The sequence below is a fragment of the Anas platyrhynchos genome, chromosome 15 (assembly GCF_047663525.1).
Source record: "Anas platyrhynchos isolate ZD024472 breed Pekin duck chromosome 15, IASCAAS_PekinDuck_T2T, whole genome shotgun sequence".
Lineage (NCBI taxonomy): Eukaryota > Metazoa > Chordata > Aves > Anseriformes > Anatidae > Anas > Anas platyrhynchos.
The window spans coordinates 16,615,448-16,630,816 of NC_092601.1; the positions used below are offsets into that span (position 1 = coordinate 16,615,448).

The 15,369-nt window shown below is 46.6% G+C and overlaps 3 protein-coding genes across 3 annotated transcripts; 1 reads left to right on the forward strand and 2 right to left on the reverse strand.

Moving 5' to 3' along the window:
• Positions 1–11: 11 nt before the first annotated feature.
• Positions 12–4,978, reverse strand: PTCD1 (pentatricopeptide repeat domain 1). Its single transcript, XM_038186699.2, has 8 exons — positions 4,265–4,978; positions 3,556–3,696; positions 3,135–3,353; positions 2,411–2,512; positions 1,337–2,077; positions 1,035–1,151; positions 570–752; positions 12–359 (listed from the first exon to the last, which is right to left on the reverse strand). The coding sequence occupies exons 1-8, from the start codon at positions 4,829–4,831 to the stop codon at positions 165–167; spliced, it is 2,265 nt and encodes a 754-aa protein (XP_038042627.2). The 5' UTR covers positions 4,832–4,978; the 3' UTR covers positions 12–164.
• Positions 4,979–5,019: 41 nt separating this feature from the next.
• On the forward strand, positions 5,020–12,661 carry CPSF4 (cleavage and polyadenylation specific factor 4). The gene is made up of 8 exons (XM_027468822.3): positions 5,020–5,289; positions 6,164–6,214; positions 6,760–6,912; positions 7,705–7,800; positions 7,953–8,046; positions 8,506–8,578; positions 9,451–9,543; positions 11,139–12,661. The coding sequence occupies exons 1-8, from the start codon at positions 5,187–5,189 to the stop codon at positions 11,205–11,207; spliced, it is 732 nt and encodes a 243-aa protein (XP_027324623.1). The 5' UTR covers positions 5,020–5,186; the 3' UTR covers positions 11,208–12,661.
• Positions 12,662–13,407: 746 nt separating this feature from the next.
• ATP5MF (ATP synthase membrane subunit f) lies at positions 13,408–15,141 on the reverse strand. The gene is made up of 4 exons (XM_027468823.3): positions 14,994–15,141; positions 14,796–14,903; positions 13,955–14,071; positions 13,408–13,582 (listed from the first exon to the last, which is right to left on the reverse strand). The coding sequence occupies exons 1-4, from the start codon at positions 15,097–15,099 to the stop codon at positions 13,554–13,556; spliced, it is 360 nt and encodes a 119-aa protein (XP_027324624.1). The 5' UTR covers positions 15,100–15,141; the 3' UTR covers positions 13,408–13,553.
• Between the last annotated feature and the right edge of the window lie 228 nt (positions 15,142–15,369).

Below are 15,369 nucleotides of genomic sequence, written 5' to 3' on the forward strand. Positions count from 1 at the left end.
CTCACTGGAAATGTGTTTGCTTCTCCTTGGAACAGAGGAAAAATATTTTATTTAGTGGTTATCGCAAGAACTTGGGTTCCTGGAACTACAAAACAGCTTTCCTACATGGAGGCAGTTTAAGGGAGTGAATTCTGAGTTCTTCCAGCACACGGAACACGCAGGACCTAGCTGTCAGCTGCAGCATCCTGGCGTAGCTTCCCCTGCACATCCTCTTCCTTATCCTCCCCCACTGACCGTTTGGCTGTTCTGTATTTCTCCCAGGGGTGGGGCGTCTCCTCTCCTGCCATGACTTTTAACCACCGGTGGTAGTAGCCACGGAAGCCGTCAATTTTCGCCAGGTAGGGGTTCTTTGACTTATACTACAAAGAGAAAGCCAACAAAAAAAAAAAAGAATTTGATTAGAACAGAGCTCGTAATACCAGCATGCAGCAGCTACAGGCTGTTATTAGGTAAAGAGCTGCTGAGGAAATGCCACCAGATCAGACAAACCCAAAGGAAGAAGCCTGGGCACTCACACCTCCCCTCCCTCGGTGGTGTCCCTCACCCCGTGGCCTGCCATGGCCACTCACCCGGTCAAATTTTGGTGGGTACTGTGCTGCAAACTCCAGCTGGCGTATGATGACCTCGTTGGGAGGCACTTCATTATTCCTCATGTCTCGCAGGATCTCTGTGAGGTAACTGTAATCCAGCTGCTTCACAGCAGCACTGATGAGGGCGCTGTAGATGTACTTGTTGGGAGTTATTCCGGACGTCTGGAAACAACAAATTAGCTGCCAATTAGCACAGGGTTTCCTGCTTGCCTTTTTTGTTCTGGCACCTCTCACACAAGGAGCACAGCTCTTGCTCCAGCACCTTCTCTTCCCCTGACCCCTCTCCTATCCCAGCGCAGCTATGGGCTGTCAGCTGCTCTAGAGCTGTGTGTTTAGGGAATTAAATCACACCCTAGAAACCTCAGCAGGACTTTTTAGAAGCATTAACGCTCCTCTTGCTTTTTGCAGCTTGAACCCTAAGCAGTAGAGGTTTATTTTTATTACCTTCAAATCTGAGAGCAGCTGCAACCCATCCTTCTCTCGGTGGCAAGCAATTGCCAAGCTACAAAACGTCTGGAGGTTAGGGGAGAGGCTCCTCTTTGCGAGAGCTGGCAGCAGGCTCTGCAAGATACAAATATGGACATCGGTTTCCAGAAAGCCTCGCTGTAGCACTGCTGAGTGGAAAGCAGTGTCAGATTCCCAGTTTCTGTTGTGGACAGAGAAGCAGGTGTCACAATGAAACACAGCACAACTGGACGCCCGAAACAAGAAGGCAACAACGAGGCTGGTTCTGGGTTTTTCCTTACCTTTGCTCCTTCTAGGTCTCCCTGTTTGCTTTTCTTCCTTATTAAGGTGTTAAAGAAAGTCACGTCTACTTTCACTTTATGCTCATCCAGGAGTGCCAGAAGAGAGGATTCTGACGGGCTTTGGGGTTCTACCAGCTCAGCCAGTAACGTGAACGTTTTAATGTTGGGTTCTGCGTTGTCCTCTTTCATTTTGTTCAAGAAGCCCTCCACGTCCCCCATCAGAGCCAGTCTGTGGGATGGCGTGGCCACCGTCCCCAAGGAGACCACAGCTGCATCAGGAACCCGTGAATCCAGCAAGTTGGGCAGGTTGCACAAATGCAGTTTCTGGCTTAGGCACGCTTGGTCCTGCTCTAGCTCATTCTGATCTCCTCTCACCAATGCTTCAGTGCTGCTGTTGAGACCAGCTGGTACTAGTTTCATTTCTGTATCATTCACATCTTTCCTTTGTTGCCTGATAAGTTCTTCAGGCTGCACCAAACTCTGCTGAAATAATTGCTTTTCCATGGCCTCCACGTCCAGCTGGACAGCAGGTGCTCCCTCCAATCCCTTCTTTCTCTGGTTTTTCACCTTCTGTGTGCCGGGTGCAAGCCTTAGCTGAGGTGAGCTCCCATCAGCGGGGCTGAGCAGTACTTGGGAGGCCACAACCGGATCGCCAATTCCGCAGTCTCTAGCAGCACGCAGCATCAAGTTGTACGTGTGGCTGTTGGCCTTTATTCCAAGCTTAGCCATCTGCTTCCAAACCTGCAGAGGGGAAGATGAACATCAAATGTAAGTAACAGTGAACAGCAGGAGCACTTCTAGCAGGTTGTAAGCACGTTTACGGCACAAGGAGGTGAAGTGGCAGTGGGCAGTGAGCAGCCACCTCAAGCTAGTACGGCCCTGAGACATCATTCAGGGCACCTCACCAGCTTACAGAATGTCTTGATGGAAGTCTAGTTTAAAGAATTTGTCCTAGGAGGTGCTGAGCTCCTCCTGATTTCATCAGCTCATCGTAACCTGCTGTTTTCTATACATTGAAATGACAAGTTAACTGTACAGAAGCGTATTTTCCTTATTTAGTCCATAAAGACAAACCTGTAAGGCGTATCGGAAGCCGCTTTCACTGTCCTTTATGCAGCTCATGAGAAGGAAGCTGAAGGTCTCAGCTGTGGGAACATGACCCTTCTGCACTATTTCCTAAAAAAAAAAAAAAAAAAAAAGGAGAGAGCAAAGAGAGGATTGAACTTCCCAGTTACCCAAACAGTCTGTTGTAGCCAGCTGTGAAGCTCAAATGCTGCTGTTATCTTCTGGGGACAGAGTTAACAACAAAGCATAGGGTGAGCTCTCAGCACTGAGCAGGACGATTGCTCCAGAATAAAAATAAATAAATTGAAATGCCTGCATAGATCCTAGCTTCTTCCTTATGGGAGCTATGGGGAATTTGGGCACAGGGATAGCAAGCCTTTTAGCAACTCCTAGACTGGCCTTTTTGAGGAAAAACTGCTGCAGAGCTCTAAAAGGAAGGTACATACCAATACATGGGTCTTCAAAATGAAGGAAAGGGATGCAATAGCTGTGAGCCCTCCAAAAACTGTTCAATAAATTCTTGACACCTGACCACAGTTTCAAAGCCAACCTCTGTTTAGGCCTGTAGCTGCCTCATTTTATCTACTTAAATTTTGTACATTCTTGGATTTTATTGTATGAAACCAAAGATCAATGCAATAGAAACATTTTAAGTATAGATAATTACAGATTATAGCCCAGGAACTTTAACTGCAGCAGAATACACTTGACACAAGAAAAGTCACGTACTTACCTTCAGCACGTCAAAGCACATCCTGAGATCTGAGCACAGGGCACAGACTTTCAGCAGCGCATGGTAAGTTATCAGATTCAGCTCTTGGTTTTTGCTCTTTAGCTGCTGCCGTAATTTGAGGGCGCTTTGCAGGCCTGAATCTTTCCACGGTGATTCAGCACAGGCGTTGAACAGGGCTGTGTATGTGGGCTCGGTGGGAGTTAAGCCTCGTTTTTTCATCTAAGAGAAGACAAGAAAACACAGGACTAACTTTTTAGGAAAAGAGTTTTAGAATTTCCTACTTTGGTTTTAAAAAATTCAGGCTAAGAAGATGTAAACACTAAAAGGCATTCTGGAGAGAGAATAACACACCAAATGTTAAAAACAGTTTTAGCTGAGAAAACTTAAGGTTTGAGAGAGCAGAGAACATAAACATACGTACATCATTGTAGAGCTTGAATGCCTTTTTCACATAGCCAACCCTGCCACAGCCACCAATTAGTACAGTGTAATTGCTTTCTTCCGGCTGCACTCGCTCTTCCTTCAGCATCTGCACCTCAAACAGCTCCAGAGCCTCTGCCAGCTATGGGAAAAAGGAAAATCCATTACGAGGCAGCAACAGAATCGGTCACAATATATCAATATCCTCAGCTGTAGTCAGATTGTGGTGGAAGTCCTACAGAGCACGGGATTCCTCACAAATTCTTGCTGCTTTCTGTAAAGATATGAATGAAGCGTGTAAGATGATACAGATGGTGTTGCAGGGATTTGGGATGAGAGGTGGATGGCATAAAAATATTAAAGCCATGACTGCCAGAGGGGACATTGGACTAATTGAGTGGAGACAGCACTGAGGAGTGGCTGAATTTCTAGAAGTCACTGTCTGGACACCATCAAAAATGATTAGTTAACCGCATTCCTATTTGGGAAGGGAAAAATTAGGTAGGAAAGTGGTGTGAACAGAACTCAGGTAAACAGGATGTGTGCACGTCTTTTGATTACAACTTTAACTTCTTGCTCTGAAGCAGTTGGAAAATTGGAATCCATGAACTTTGCAAGTCTTTTCCAACAGAACTACTCTAATCCTAACCCAAGAGCGCTCTGTTTGGCAGCAATTAAATATTATTACCAAAAACGAGCAAAGAGCAAACCTTGTCTTCTTTGATGAGCGCCTTGCACCTCAAGAAGTACCAGTACGGGGTGTTCCTGGGCCCACGTCGGGGCTTCCTTCCCATGTCCTCCTCTCCCTCTTCTTCCAGCTTTAAGTCCCGGCTCCGCGGCGTGGCTTTGTGGTAGAACTTCCTAGCAGAAAACCTGGTGGAGAGCGTCCCGAACTCCACACCTTCATCATCATCATCATCATCATCCTCCTCCCTGCAGCCTCCCGAGCCCTCTCCTTCCCCTTGATCCTTGCTGTGGGGGGGTCCGGGTGATGAACTCAGCGCCCTGCGACCCCATAGCTGTGGGGGGACACTGGGGGGGATCCTGTGAGGGGCTGAGGGGACACCGGGGAGCACTGAGGGGATACTGGGGGACCCTGAGGGGACACCAAGGGGCACTGAGGGGACACCGGAGGGCACCGAGGAGGCACCGAGGAGCACTGAGGAGGCACGGGGGGACCCTGAAGAGACACCGGGGGACCCTGAGGCGACACCGCGGGGCTGCCCGCGGCCCCTCGGGGCGATGGCGAGGAGGAACCGGAGCGGCGAGTGCCTCATGGCGGGGGGACCCTGAGGGGAAAACGGAGCCCGATAACCGAGAACCGGCCCCGGGGGGAGGTGTGGGGAGGGCTCCTCAAGGCGCCTGCGCGGGAAGAGGAGGAGGGAAGAAGGAGGAGGAGGAGGAGGAGGAAGGGGCGGCCCCGGTGCTGTGAGGCGAGGGTCAGAGGCCGGCTCCCGGCATCCCCAGGCGGGCGGCGCGGCGCGGAGCGGCGCTGCCGCCGCCTCCCCGACAGCCGAGGCGCTGCCGAAGCGGAGCAGGCTGGGCCGGGCCAGGCCGGGCCGGGCCTGGCCGCAGCCGGCCCCCACCATTCCCCCCCTTCCTTCCCGTTGCCGTCGCCCCCCGGCTGCCACCATGCAGGAGCTCATCGCCAGCGTGGACCACATCAAGTTCGACCTGGAGCTGGCCGTCGAGCAGCAGCTGGGGGCGCAGCCACTGCCTTTTCCCGGCATGGACAGTGCGTGGGGGCTCGGGGGGGCTTCCCTTCCCTTCCCTTCCCTTCCCTTCCCTTCCCTTCCCTTCCCTTCCCTTCCCTTCCCTTCCCTTCCCTTCCCTTCCCTTCCCTTCCCCCTGCTCCCACCCCTCTCCTACTTTCCCAGGGAGGTTTCTCTGTGAGGCCACATTTTGTCTCAGACCACCTCTTTTTCCCATTCTCCCCGCTGAAAGCCTTAATTTGTACCGCACTGGCCTAGAAAATGGAAATTCAGGCTTTAACATGAATAAAGATGACTTTTCTGCACCCTCTGTTTCATTCCCTTCAGGTAGCTGAGGTGTTTTGGTGACAGGGAAGCTTCATCTCGAGGTGCATTCGTGGCCTGGTCTCACAAGGCTGTCCTGCAGCCTCATAGCCCGCCACAAGCAGCCTAGGGAGACTCGGACATCTGTTGAAGATTTCTGACTAGGCTAATACTCCTGTGTTTTAATTCTCTTGAATGCTGTGATTCCTGTTGTGATCAGCAAGGGGTGACACCCCGATGATTGTTTCAGGCTGTTCTGGGCAAAGAACACAAGGCCGTAGTTGCCAGGACTGTGAGCACAAGTTTCACTGCAGTGACTGACTAAACAGCAGAGGCAAAACCTAAATCTCTGAAAGTTCAAACACGCACCACCAACCTAGCAGAAGTTCTCCTGCTGTGTATTTACCAAGAACAGAGATATTTGTGACGGCCAGACCTTAGCAAAGCATTCATGCAGGAGAATAAATTCACCAAACCAAAATGTTGCTTTTCTTTTGGGTTTGAGGACCAGACTGCTTCTTGGGAAAGGAAATGTTTTGAAAGTTGCTACAAAAGTTCATTGCCGTTAATTATGTTTCTTTGTTCTCTCCACAGAATCAGGTGCAGCTGTCTGTGAATTTTTTTTAAAAGCGGCCTGTGGAAAAGGCAAGTAGTCTGTCCAGTATTGTTAAACACATATGAAGGGTAAGAAAATTAGATTTGCTAGCACCAGGTAACGAAGATTGAGCATAAAAACGAAGGATACTGAATTAACTCCAGTAACTGTGAAGTGATAGTTTGTTTATTTTGGAGTTGTTGTTGTTCTTTTGGGTGTTGTTGTTGTTGTTGTTTTTTTGGGGGGGGAGAGGAGGTGGGAATTGGGAGATGAATGAGAAAATCTACCAGTAAGGGAAGGCTTGAATTTACCACAAGCAGGCCTGTGTGGTTGTGTCTGTATTAGTAGCTGTGGGTTGTGATTGTCAGCTTTAAGAGCTGGACACTACACTGCTCACTTCGTTAGAGGGTAAAATAGGACTTATCTGCAAGTCCCTGTTTTGTCATTGCCATTAAATGCTAAAGTCATAAACAAAAGTAAAGTCTTCTGAAGCCCCTCTTGCAGAGGCGAGGGAAGTGTTGTTGCTGCTGTGTGCCTGCTCGTGCTGCAGATCTTAATTGTTCTTTTTCCTTCTGCTCACCCCATCCTTCTGCAGGAGGCATGTGCCCATTCAGACACATCAGCGGGGAAAAGACAGTTGTTTGCAAACACTGGCTACGAGGACTGTGCAAAAAGGGAGACCAGTGCGAGTTTCTGCACGAGTACGACATGACCAAGATGCCTGAGTGTTACTTCTACTCCAAATTTGGTAAGGGGCATTGTAGCTCCTACTTAGCATTCCTTGCAAGCGTGGGAGTCTGATGAAGAGGATCCTGGTACATCCTTCTTGTACTGTCTTCAGAACATTGCAGTTCTTCTTAGTCTGCTGATACTGTTAGGCTGGAGCTTTTCAGATCTGGTTAGCGCTTCATCTCATGCCCCTAAGTCTGCCATGCGTTGTAGATGTCTTCTCTCTCAAGAGCTTGTCCCTTGGGGGAAGAGGGGGGAAGTTCAAAGTTGTTTCTGGGTGTTGTTCTTTATTTTCTGTTTTGGTTATGAGTTGAGTAGGCTGAGCAGGTGGTCTTTGCATGACTCTTGTTTTGGGGAGTTGATGAGCAGCAGAGGGAATGGGGGTGCAAAACTTTTATGCACTTGCTTTCCAGCTCTGGAGATCTGGACATAATGAGGCAACTTGCTGTCAGAAACTTACAGTCTTGTAGGTTTCCTTGGATTGTGAGGTTAGTGCGCAATTTGTAGTTTCTCCACACTTTTGGTGCACTATATGTTTGGTTTTTGTTATCATGACTGCTCTTTCAAATTCAGTTTCTGCATTGTTTTTAAAAGCACACACAAACAATCCAGCCTGGTAGAACTTGGCTCACTGGGGGTGAGTGCTTGGTGTTCATCCCCTAGGTTAAGGCAGGCAGTAAGACTGTTGTGCCTGAACGTGTAAATGTTGGTAACAGCTTTGTGGGAGCTACACGATCCAGGTAATGGTTTAGGAGCGGTTTAGTCTTGAACTCGTACAATTGACTAAGAAGTGTGTTTGCCTTTGGTACAGGGGAATGCAGTAACAAAGAATGCCCATTCTTGCACATCGACCCGGAATCTAAGATCAAAGACTGTCCCTGGTATGACAGAGGCTTCTGTAAACATGGTATGTATGTTGTGTAGTTGCTGCTTCTCTGGCTGTAAATCAAGGGTAGGGTGCTGCCATTCTTTCTTGGCACGATCTGCTTGTGTACCTGCTGCTAGTGAGTGCTGCTGTGCACATTTATGATACCTGACCCATGGAGCTTTGTGTTGCAGGTCCCCTCTGCAGACACCGACACACTCGAAGAGTCATTTGTGTGAATTACCTAGTAGGATTCTGTCCAGAGGGACCTACCTGTAAATTCATGCAGTGAGTATGTTTCCAGGCTTGTCCTGTAATCTCGTTTCCTCCGTGATCTGATATATGTCAAATGAGGGTGCTCTAGTGCTTCCCAATGGGTTTGGAAAGTTGGCCAACATTTAGTTTGTTGTGTTTTCACTTGGAGGGTATGGGGCTGGGGCTCCTCAGGGAGTTTGTTACCAGTAGGCGTCTGGAGTGGTGCTCGGATGCCATCAGTGCAGTGAGATTGCATGGGTTTAGGTTCCAGAAGACTTCACAGCTAGAGGGAGATGCTGCGTACTGGTTTAGCATTTTAGCATGCATAAGTACTGAGCATCAAAATGTGAAGAGAAGTGGGGAGGGGGAGGCCTGTTTCCCATGAACCTAAGTTAATTAGCTGAATGTTTGTTTTCTTTTTCGGTGTTTTTTGAGCTGATGGTAAAATGTTGGCATATGATTTGAGAATCTTTTTGTTTCGGTCTAAACCAGCCCTCGGTTTGAACTGCCTATGGGAACCACAGAACAACCACCACTGCCTCAGCCGACACAAACACAGCAAAAGGTACACAATTTCCCTGCCTCCCCTTCATACCCACCCCCAAAACATTGCTTTAGAAGATGTTATAGTCTCTAATGGTCAAAACAGGATACCTGGACTCCTGGATCTGACTTGCCTGGAAAAACGTAGAGAAACACTTACTAAATGAGGGAAAACCTCTCCTATTTTATTTGTGTGTGTGATATACTTTTCTTAATAAGGACTTAGAGAAAAATCCTAATGAACCACGAAGCACTGCCCCTTCTCTGCCTTCCTCCCAGCCCTCTCATGTCTGCCATCTGATTATTGCTGCTGCTTTTGTCCTGGGAGCATGGCGTTTTGCTTTGTTCTGTTTCTCCCCTCAACTTGGCCAACTTTTTCAGTCATTGTTACAATTTTCAGCTCAGAGGCCAGCAGTGGCAGTTCTGTTACCTAGGGGGCTGCCTGGAAGGAGGGGAAGTGCTACACAAGAATTAAGCAGCTAGCAGCCCTGCGTGCCATTATAGTCATGAAGGTTGCTCCAGCTTTACATGAAAATCTAGTCACAGAACACTCCTGCATTACCTAGAAGCACATCATACGTGGTTGTGCAGCAATCTGCCAGTTTTTGGAATCTTCATGACATCTCTTGGTGATGGCAATGATATTTTAGCAGCCTAAACCAACTCTAAATTTGCTTTTCAGAGAAAAAGCAGGATTGCTGGGCTTTGTAAGCCTCAGTTTTTGATTTCTTCTCTCTGGTGCTCCAGCTGGCAGATCACCCACACATAGATTTGGAAGAAAATTGATCATTCGATATGTGGGGTGTTCTTTTTTTCTTCTTAACAAAATAACAACCGTAAAGGTCATCATGCCTGATGCACTTAACGAGTCAGAACTCTTCTCCCAACCAACAGAGGACGCCCCAAGTCATCGGAGTCATGCAGTCTCAAAATAACAACACTGGGAACAGAGGACCCCGGCCGTTGGAGCAAGTAACCTGTTACAAGGTAATTCATCTGGACTGCCTCACACTGCTTTGCTGCTGGTTGCTTGGCACAGGCAAAGAAATGGACTGGTGTGGTTGTGGAGTTGGTCTTGCAAAGGGTTTTTTCACAGTGAAACGTGCCCTGCTCATTAAACATTGCACTTTCAGCGAGTGGATATAGCTGTGGGAGTTATTATTGAGTTCTTAAACCTAGATACTGCTGGTTTGCCAGCTCAGTATCAGAGTATAAAGAACCAGTTAAGACTGTTGGAGGACATACTTAAGTTTGTCTGCTAATAAACAGGATCCCTACCACAATGATGGTTAAAGGAGACGATCAAACTGTATGCTTCAAAATAAGGATTAATGTTAGTTTTATCTGCCAAGTTAATTTGCTTACACCCAGAGACTGGGGATGACTTTGGTGTGGAAGGTCCTTGTGAGTAACAGATACTGAATATTTCAATTTCAGATATGAACAGAAATTTCTGTTCTGTTTCAGACTGTTCAGTATTTCAGCTGTAATTTCAGCAAGCCCTCACTGTCAAACCAAAAAATAAACTGTTCACCTTGGTTTCTCATTCAGAATCATGGGAAATAGTTTGACACAATCGGTTTTCCATCTCTGCTCATTTTTCCCCGAAAGCCACAACCCTAGCCACTAGAAAAGATTTAAAAAAAAAACAAAACAACAAAAAAAAAACACATAAAAAACAACCACCTTTCTTTCCCATCATCTTTGACAGTTACATCATTGTGTGTGCCAACTTTGTGTCTTATGTGCTTGTCTGGGTAGAAGTTACTGTGACCAGACAAAGGTATTTAAGAAGCTGGATCCATTTCACTGAAAACCTTTAGTAGCTGTTTATTCAGTTCCAAAACAAAGTTTTAGTAAATGCTGACAACATAAACCCACTCCACTGAAGGCATCTTGTGACAGTGACAGCCTCAGAGACGTGAGCTCCTATAACTGGAACTAGCAAAATGTTACAGTGAGTGAGAAAGCACAGAGAATTTTCATCCTGCCTTTCCCGTTTTTTGCAACTGCAGGTTTCAAAAGTCACATCTCTGCCCGAGGCTACGTTATTGTACTTCATCTCCAGTAAATGAGCAGCGTAGAGCTAGGACTTAAGGAAGCAAATAAATTACGTATGTGGAGAATGCTGTAATATCAGATACTGACGTTTCTCTCTGTGTTTGAGTAGCCCTAAGGTGCAGAGTCATGAATCTAATCTAGGATAGCTGATTAGCAGAGCCCCCAGTATATCTGTGTCACAGTGCTTATCAGGTGGAGTGGTCCTGGAAGCCTCAAACGTTGAAATTTTCCTTGTGTGTCACAGCCCTGTACTCTCTGAGATCCGTCTCCTTTGCAGTGTGTTATAATAATGTGGTGCCAGGTTGATCGCAGCACAGCAGCAGCTTTTGCTCCGAGGAGTGGGAGCAGCCCATAAGTCGTGGTGACCCTTGGGACACCAAGTTTTGCTTCACTTCTGAACCTGCATCTTCCATACCTGGATAAAGTTTTGGAATTGAACAGTTGCTGGCTGCATTATTAAAGGCAGCAGGAGGAAAAAGCTGTAACTCCGTCCTAACTTACCTCTCTCTTTCTTTTTTTAGTGTGGTGAAAAAGGTCATTATGCCAACAGATGCACCAAAGGACATCTGGCCTTTCTCAGTGGACAGTGAAAGAGCAGAAAGAAGAGCGCAAGGGAGCTATTAACACTGAGAAAAGGTTTCTGCCTAGCACTATTTCTTGAACTATTAATCAGGTTGTTTTTTTTAATGCCATTACTGGAAAGAACTGGTCAGAGGCTGGTTGCTGCTAAGCAAGATTTTTGTAATTGTCCACAACTTTTTTTATGTTTTAACCTTTTTTAAAATAGATTTTGGCCTCCGTCTACTTTCATTGAGCCCTGCTGAAAGGTAGATCTAAAAGCAAATAGATATGCAAACCCCTCACCGGTGCAGCGTTCAACGTAAACTCATCTTAACTCCAGTGTTTCTCTAAAGTGTTTTCCTTCTGCCACTTCTCTTTGGAGAACCTGCAGCGTTTCAGCCCTCCCTGTGGAAGCAGGAAGACTGACTGGGAAAATTAACACTTGAAATGCCTTCCCTTCAGTGAGGAAGCAGGAATTCTGCTGTCCCATAGCTCTTACAAAGCAAAGTCGTGTTCCTAGATCCCGATAAACCTGTCCTGGTGGCTGACTTAAGGCCTCACACACCAGGCTGCAAAACTCTCGTCCACTTAACTTTGTTTCTATGTTTCTTGCTATACTGGAGGTTAGAAATTAATCTTCTGGGTGAAAACAAATTGGGGGATAATAAATTGGCATTTCTTTTGGTTAGCCAGACAATGAGGAGCAATATTTTAGGAAACTCACATCTGTGCTCATTTTCCATTTGCAAAGCAGGTAGGAAATGAACACAGCTTAAAGTGTAGGAATAGGGGAGCTTTTTCTCAGCACCCGCCCTTCAGCTCACACTGAGCAAGTATTTCCATAGCCAAGAGAAGACCCAAGAAGTGGAGCTCTATAGTTTTATGGAACACTGCATCTAGAAGTGGTAGAACATTCTTCTGAGAAACTCCAAGCCAAAACCCATTCATTTTGTGAGAGTATTTCAAAAGGGCCAATGACAAAATGTGAATTAAAAAAAAAAAAACAAAAAAAAAAACTTGCACCTACAACGTGAGCCTTATTGAGTCTAACCCCTCTCTTATTTGCTGGCTGCCTTTATACTTTGTTTTTATTGAAATGTACTGATGGAAAAAGCTATGATTTTTTTTTTTTTAAACAGAGTAACATGATTATATAAGAGAGGTGACCAGAGCCTATGTTGGTTTGAATGACAGCTGTTGTTTTATTGTGGATATTACGTCAGTCCAAATACAAGTTTCAAGACTAAGTGACTATGGTATGACAGACCATTAAACAGTTTTTATAACACCTTGTGCCCCCAGATTTTGAGTAGTAGCCACACTGAGATGTGTTACCTGTATGTATGAAAAGGAACAAACCCTTCAGTGTCTAGCTCCCTTTCCCATCTAGTCCAGAGAAGTTTAAGGTCTTCACTCCTTGAACTGCTGTTTTTGGAAACTGAAAGCCTTCCTGTTACTGATAAAGCTGAAGAGATTCTTTGTATCCCGTAACAAGTGGTTTTCATTCTTACTCCTATTGACAGAAGCACACTGCAGGTCGTACCTGCAACACCCAGCTGGTCACAAGCTTCAGCAGGTAGTGCTGTGGCACTCAGATGCCCTCGCTTGAAGTGCACGAGGAAGCTAAAGGACAAATACACAGCTGCTGCTCTAACTTGCATTTGTACACGTACTCTCACCCCTGCCTTTAAGTCAATAAGCAAAGATTTTCCCTTTTTTCACGGACTTTCATTATATTAGTGGTCTTTGAGGCTTATACCCACCCAAAATAACCTTCCAGCTTTGCTTAGTAAGGAAAGTAGCTGGAGTTTTGATAGGCTAACAGAGGTAACAAAGCTAAAACTGATCTCAGAAAGTGCTCTGCAGTGGAAAAATTGTTCTAATACCTCCAGTCCCAAGTGACAGTCAAACTGTGAATCAGAAATTATCTGCCACAAGAAAACTTAAAGCTCAGCTATTCTTCTTTCAAATTAAAATATAACCTTTTAGCAAGCTGTCCAATCAGTAACACTTAGGTCATTAGAAGTAAAAAAAAGTATTGGATTGTTTCTTATCACATAGTTAAAGATGAATCAATATCAATCAGCTGTAGTAATTTCCCCAGTTCATATTGCAGCCTAGATAGCACACCGACAATTTTCCAGCCATCTCTGAACTTCTCGAGGGACATAAAGCTGAGAAGACAAACCCACGCAGCACAATTAACAAGTGAGTTAGGAGAGTCTCAGCTCAGTGGGTGTAAAGTGTACGCACTTTATTATTGGTCATAATAGTACAGAGTTTGTTATGAACAGTTCTGATGTCTCCTGTCGGGTAACTGTTCCAGTAGCCAAGTCTAGTCAGGAGCTGCACCTTCACTTTCTGAAATTCATGCCTCAGTGATACTTCCTGCGACGGTCGTGCTCTGTATCAATGTAAAACAAGTCAATTTTACTGAAGTCACAAGAAAAATAATACTGAAGCTACAGGAAAGAAAGCACTCTAGAAGAAATTTAAGTGCAGTTTCTAAGCACCATCAGGTCAGACAGGCAACAAGATTTACACTTTCTTCATCACATGAAAATATTGGCTATTTAAATAATCTATTAAAAGTTATTCAGGTGCTCTAGAGCTAAACAAGCTTTGCCTGCCCACAGACAGTCTTAGATTGAAGTGGCAATGGTTAGCACAGTCTTTCACTTAATTTCTAAAAGCACTAACAGGTTTGCTGTTTTAATTGCCCCAAGCAACCTTCCAAGCTGCCCTGTGCACACTCAGCTGTACAGCGTTTACTTACTCACGTGACTGTAGCTCCACATGTAGCTGATGACAACGTATCCAGCAAGCACCATGCTGATACCACCAAGGCCCCCTTTCCTCACATTGATGTATTTATTGTAATACCTCTCATACCCTGTGTAGGAGAAAAGCGGTTTTCATAGCAGCCAGAGGGGCTGTGTATTTTCCTGTGTCAGAAAGAAGCACGCTGGATTCACAGGCCTCCAGGAAAGTGTTTCAGATGAAACATGCAAAGGTCTCAGAATCAAGTCAGAGAAAAGGCAACCGGTGTGTTTGTTAAGCAAAATTAACATAGAGCTATTTATCATTTTCCCCAAAACATTACAATGACTTCACAAGCTCAAGCTGCTTAGGAATTAATTCATGCTTTAATACTAACATATATGCAGCACATAGATACTTTAATACTTATATATGCAGTACACAGATACTTGTATTTGGTATTTTTAAGTCTGCCTAAAGGGCATATCTACATCTATAGCAAAGGCATTGGTCAAAATTTTTGCTAAACGATCCATAGGAGCCCTGTGTCCCTACTTATCTTCAGAGAACGTGGTGGTGACCTTATTTCCTCCTTACAGAAGAAGGGTCACTGAAAACAAACCTCTGGCACACACAGCCCAGGCGAGCAGCAGGTTTACCAAAGGCCAAACAGGGCACTGCGTGAGGCGAGGTTTCAACAACACAAAAACTGTGAAGCAGACCCTGCAGCCTGCCACTGCAAACATCTGCTGCAGCAGCAGGCAACGTTTATGCAGACAAAAATGCCGTTTATACACCCATAAATGATATTTATACACTCACAAATACCGTTTATACACACCGCGGCCCCCCCTCACCTCTGCGCAGGGCCCCCCCGATGCCACCGGGGGTGAAGTCCCTCATGGCCAGCCAGGTGGGCAGCTGGCCCAGCTTCACGTCCATCAGCTTCATGTCCTTGAGGGGCACTGCGGGACAGAGACACAGAAACAAGGCAGGGTCAGGGGGCGAGGAGCCGGGCGGGGGCCGCGGTCACCTTGGCGGCCCGCGGCACTCACCCGGCACCGGCGCCATCTTGTCGCTGAGGCGGGGAGAGGCGGGAACGGGCCGCTGAGGCTCACGGGAAGAAGGTCGGGAGGGAAGCGGGGGAGGGGGCGCCGCCATCTTGGGTGTGTCTCTGCCCCCCCCTTCCCCCGCTGCCTCCCTCAGGGGGTGTCATGTCGCGACCGAGCCCGTTGTCACCGAGTCGCCGTGTTGCCTCCTGAGGGATGGAGCGTGGCCAGCAGTGTGGGCTGCGGGGGTAGCCTCGCTTGCCACGGGCACGGGGCTGAGGCCTGACAGTGTGGGGCCCAGAGCTGCAGCCCTAGTGCTGTGCATGTTTATTCATAGATAACACACACCTGGGTGTAAACTTAAAATACATTGCGTACAGAT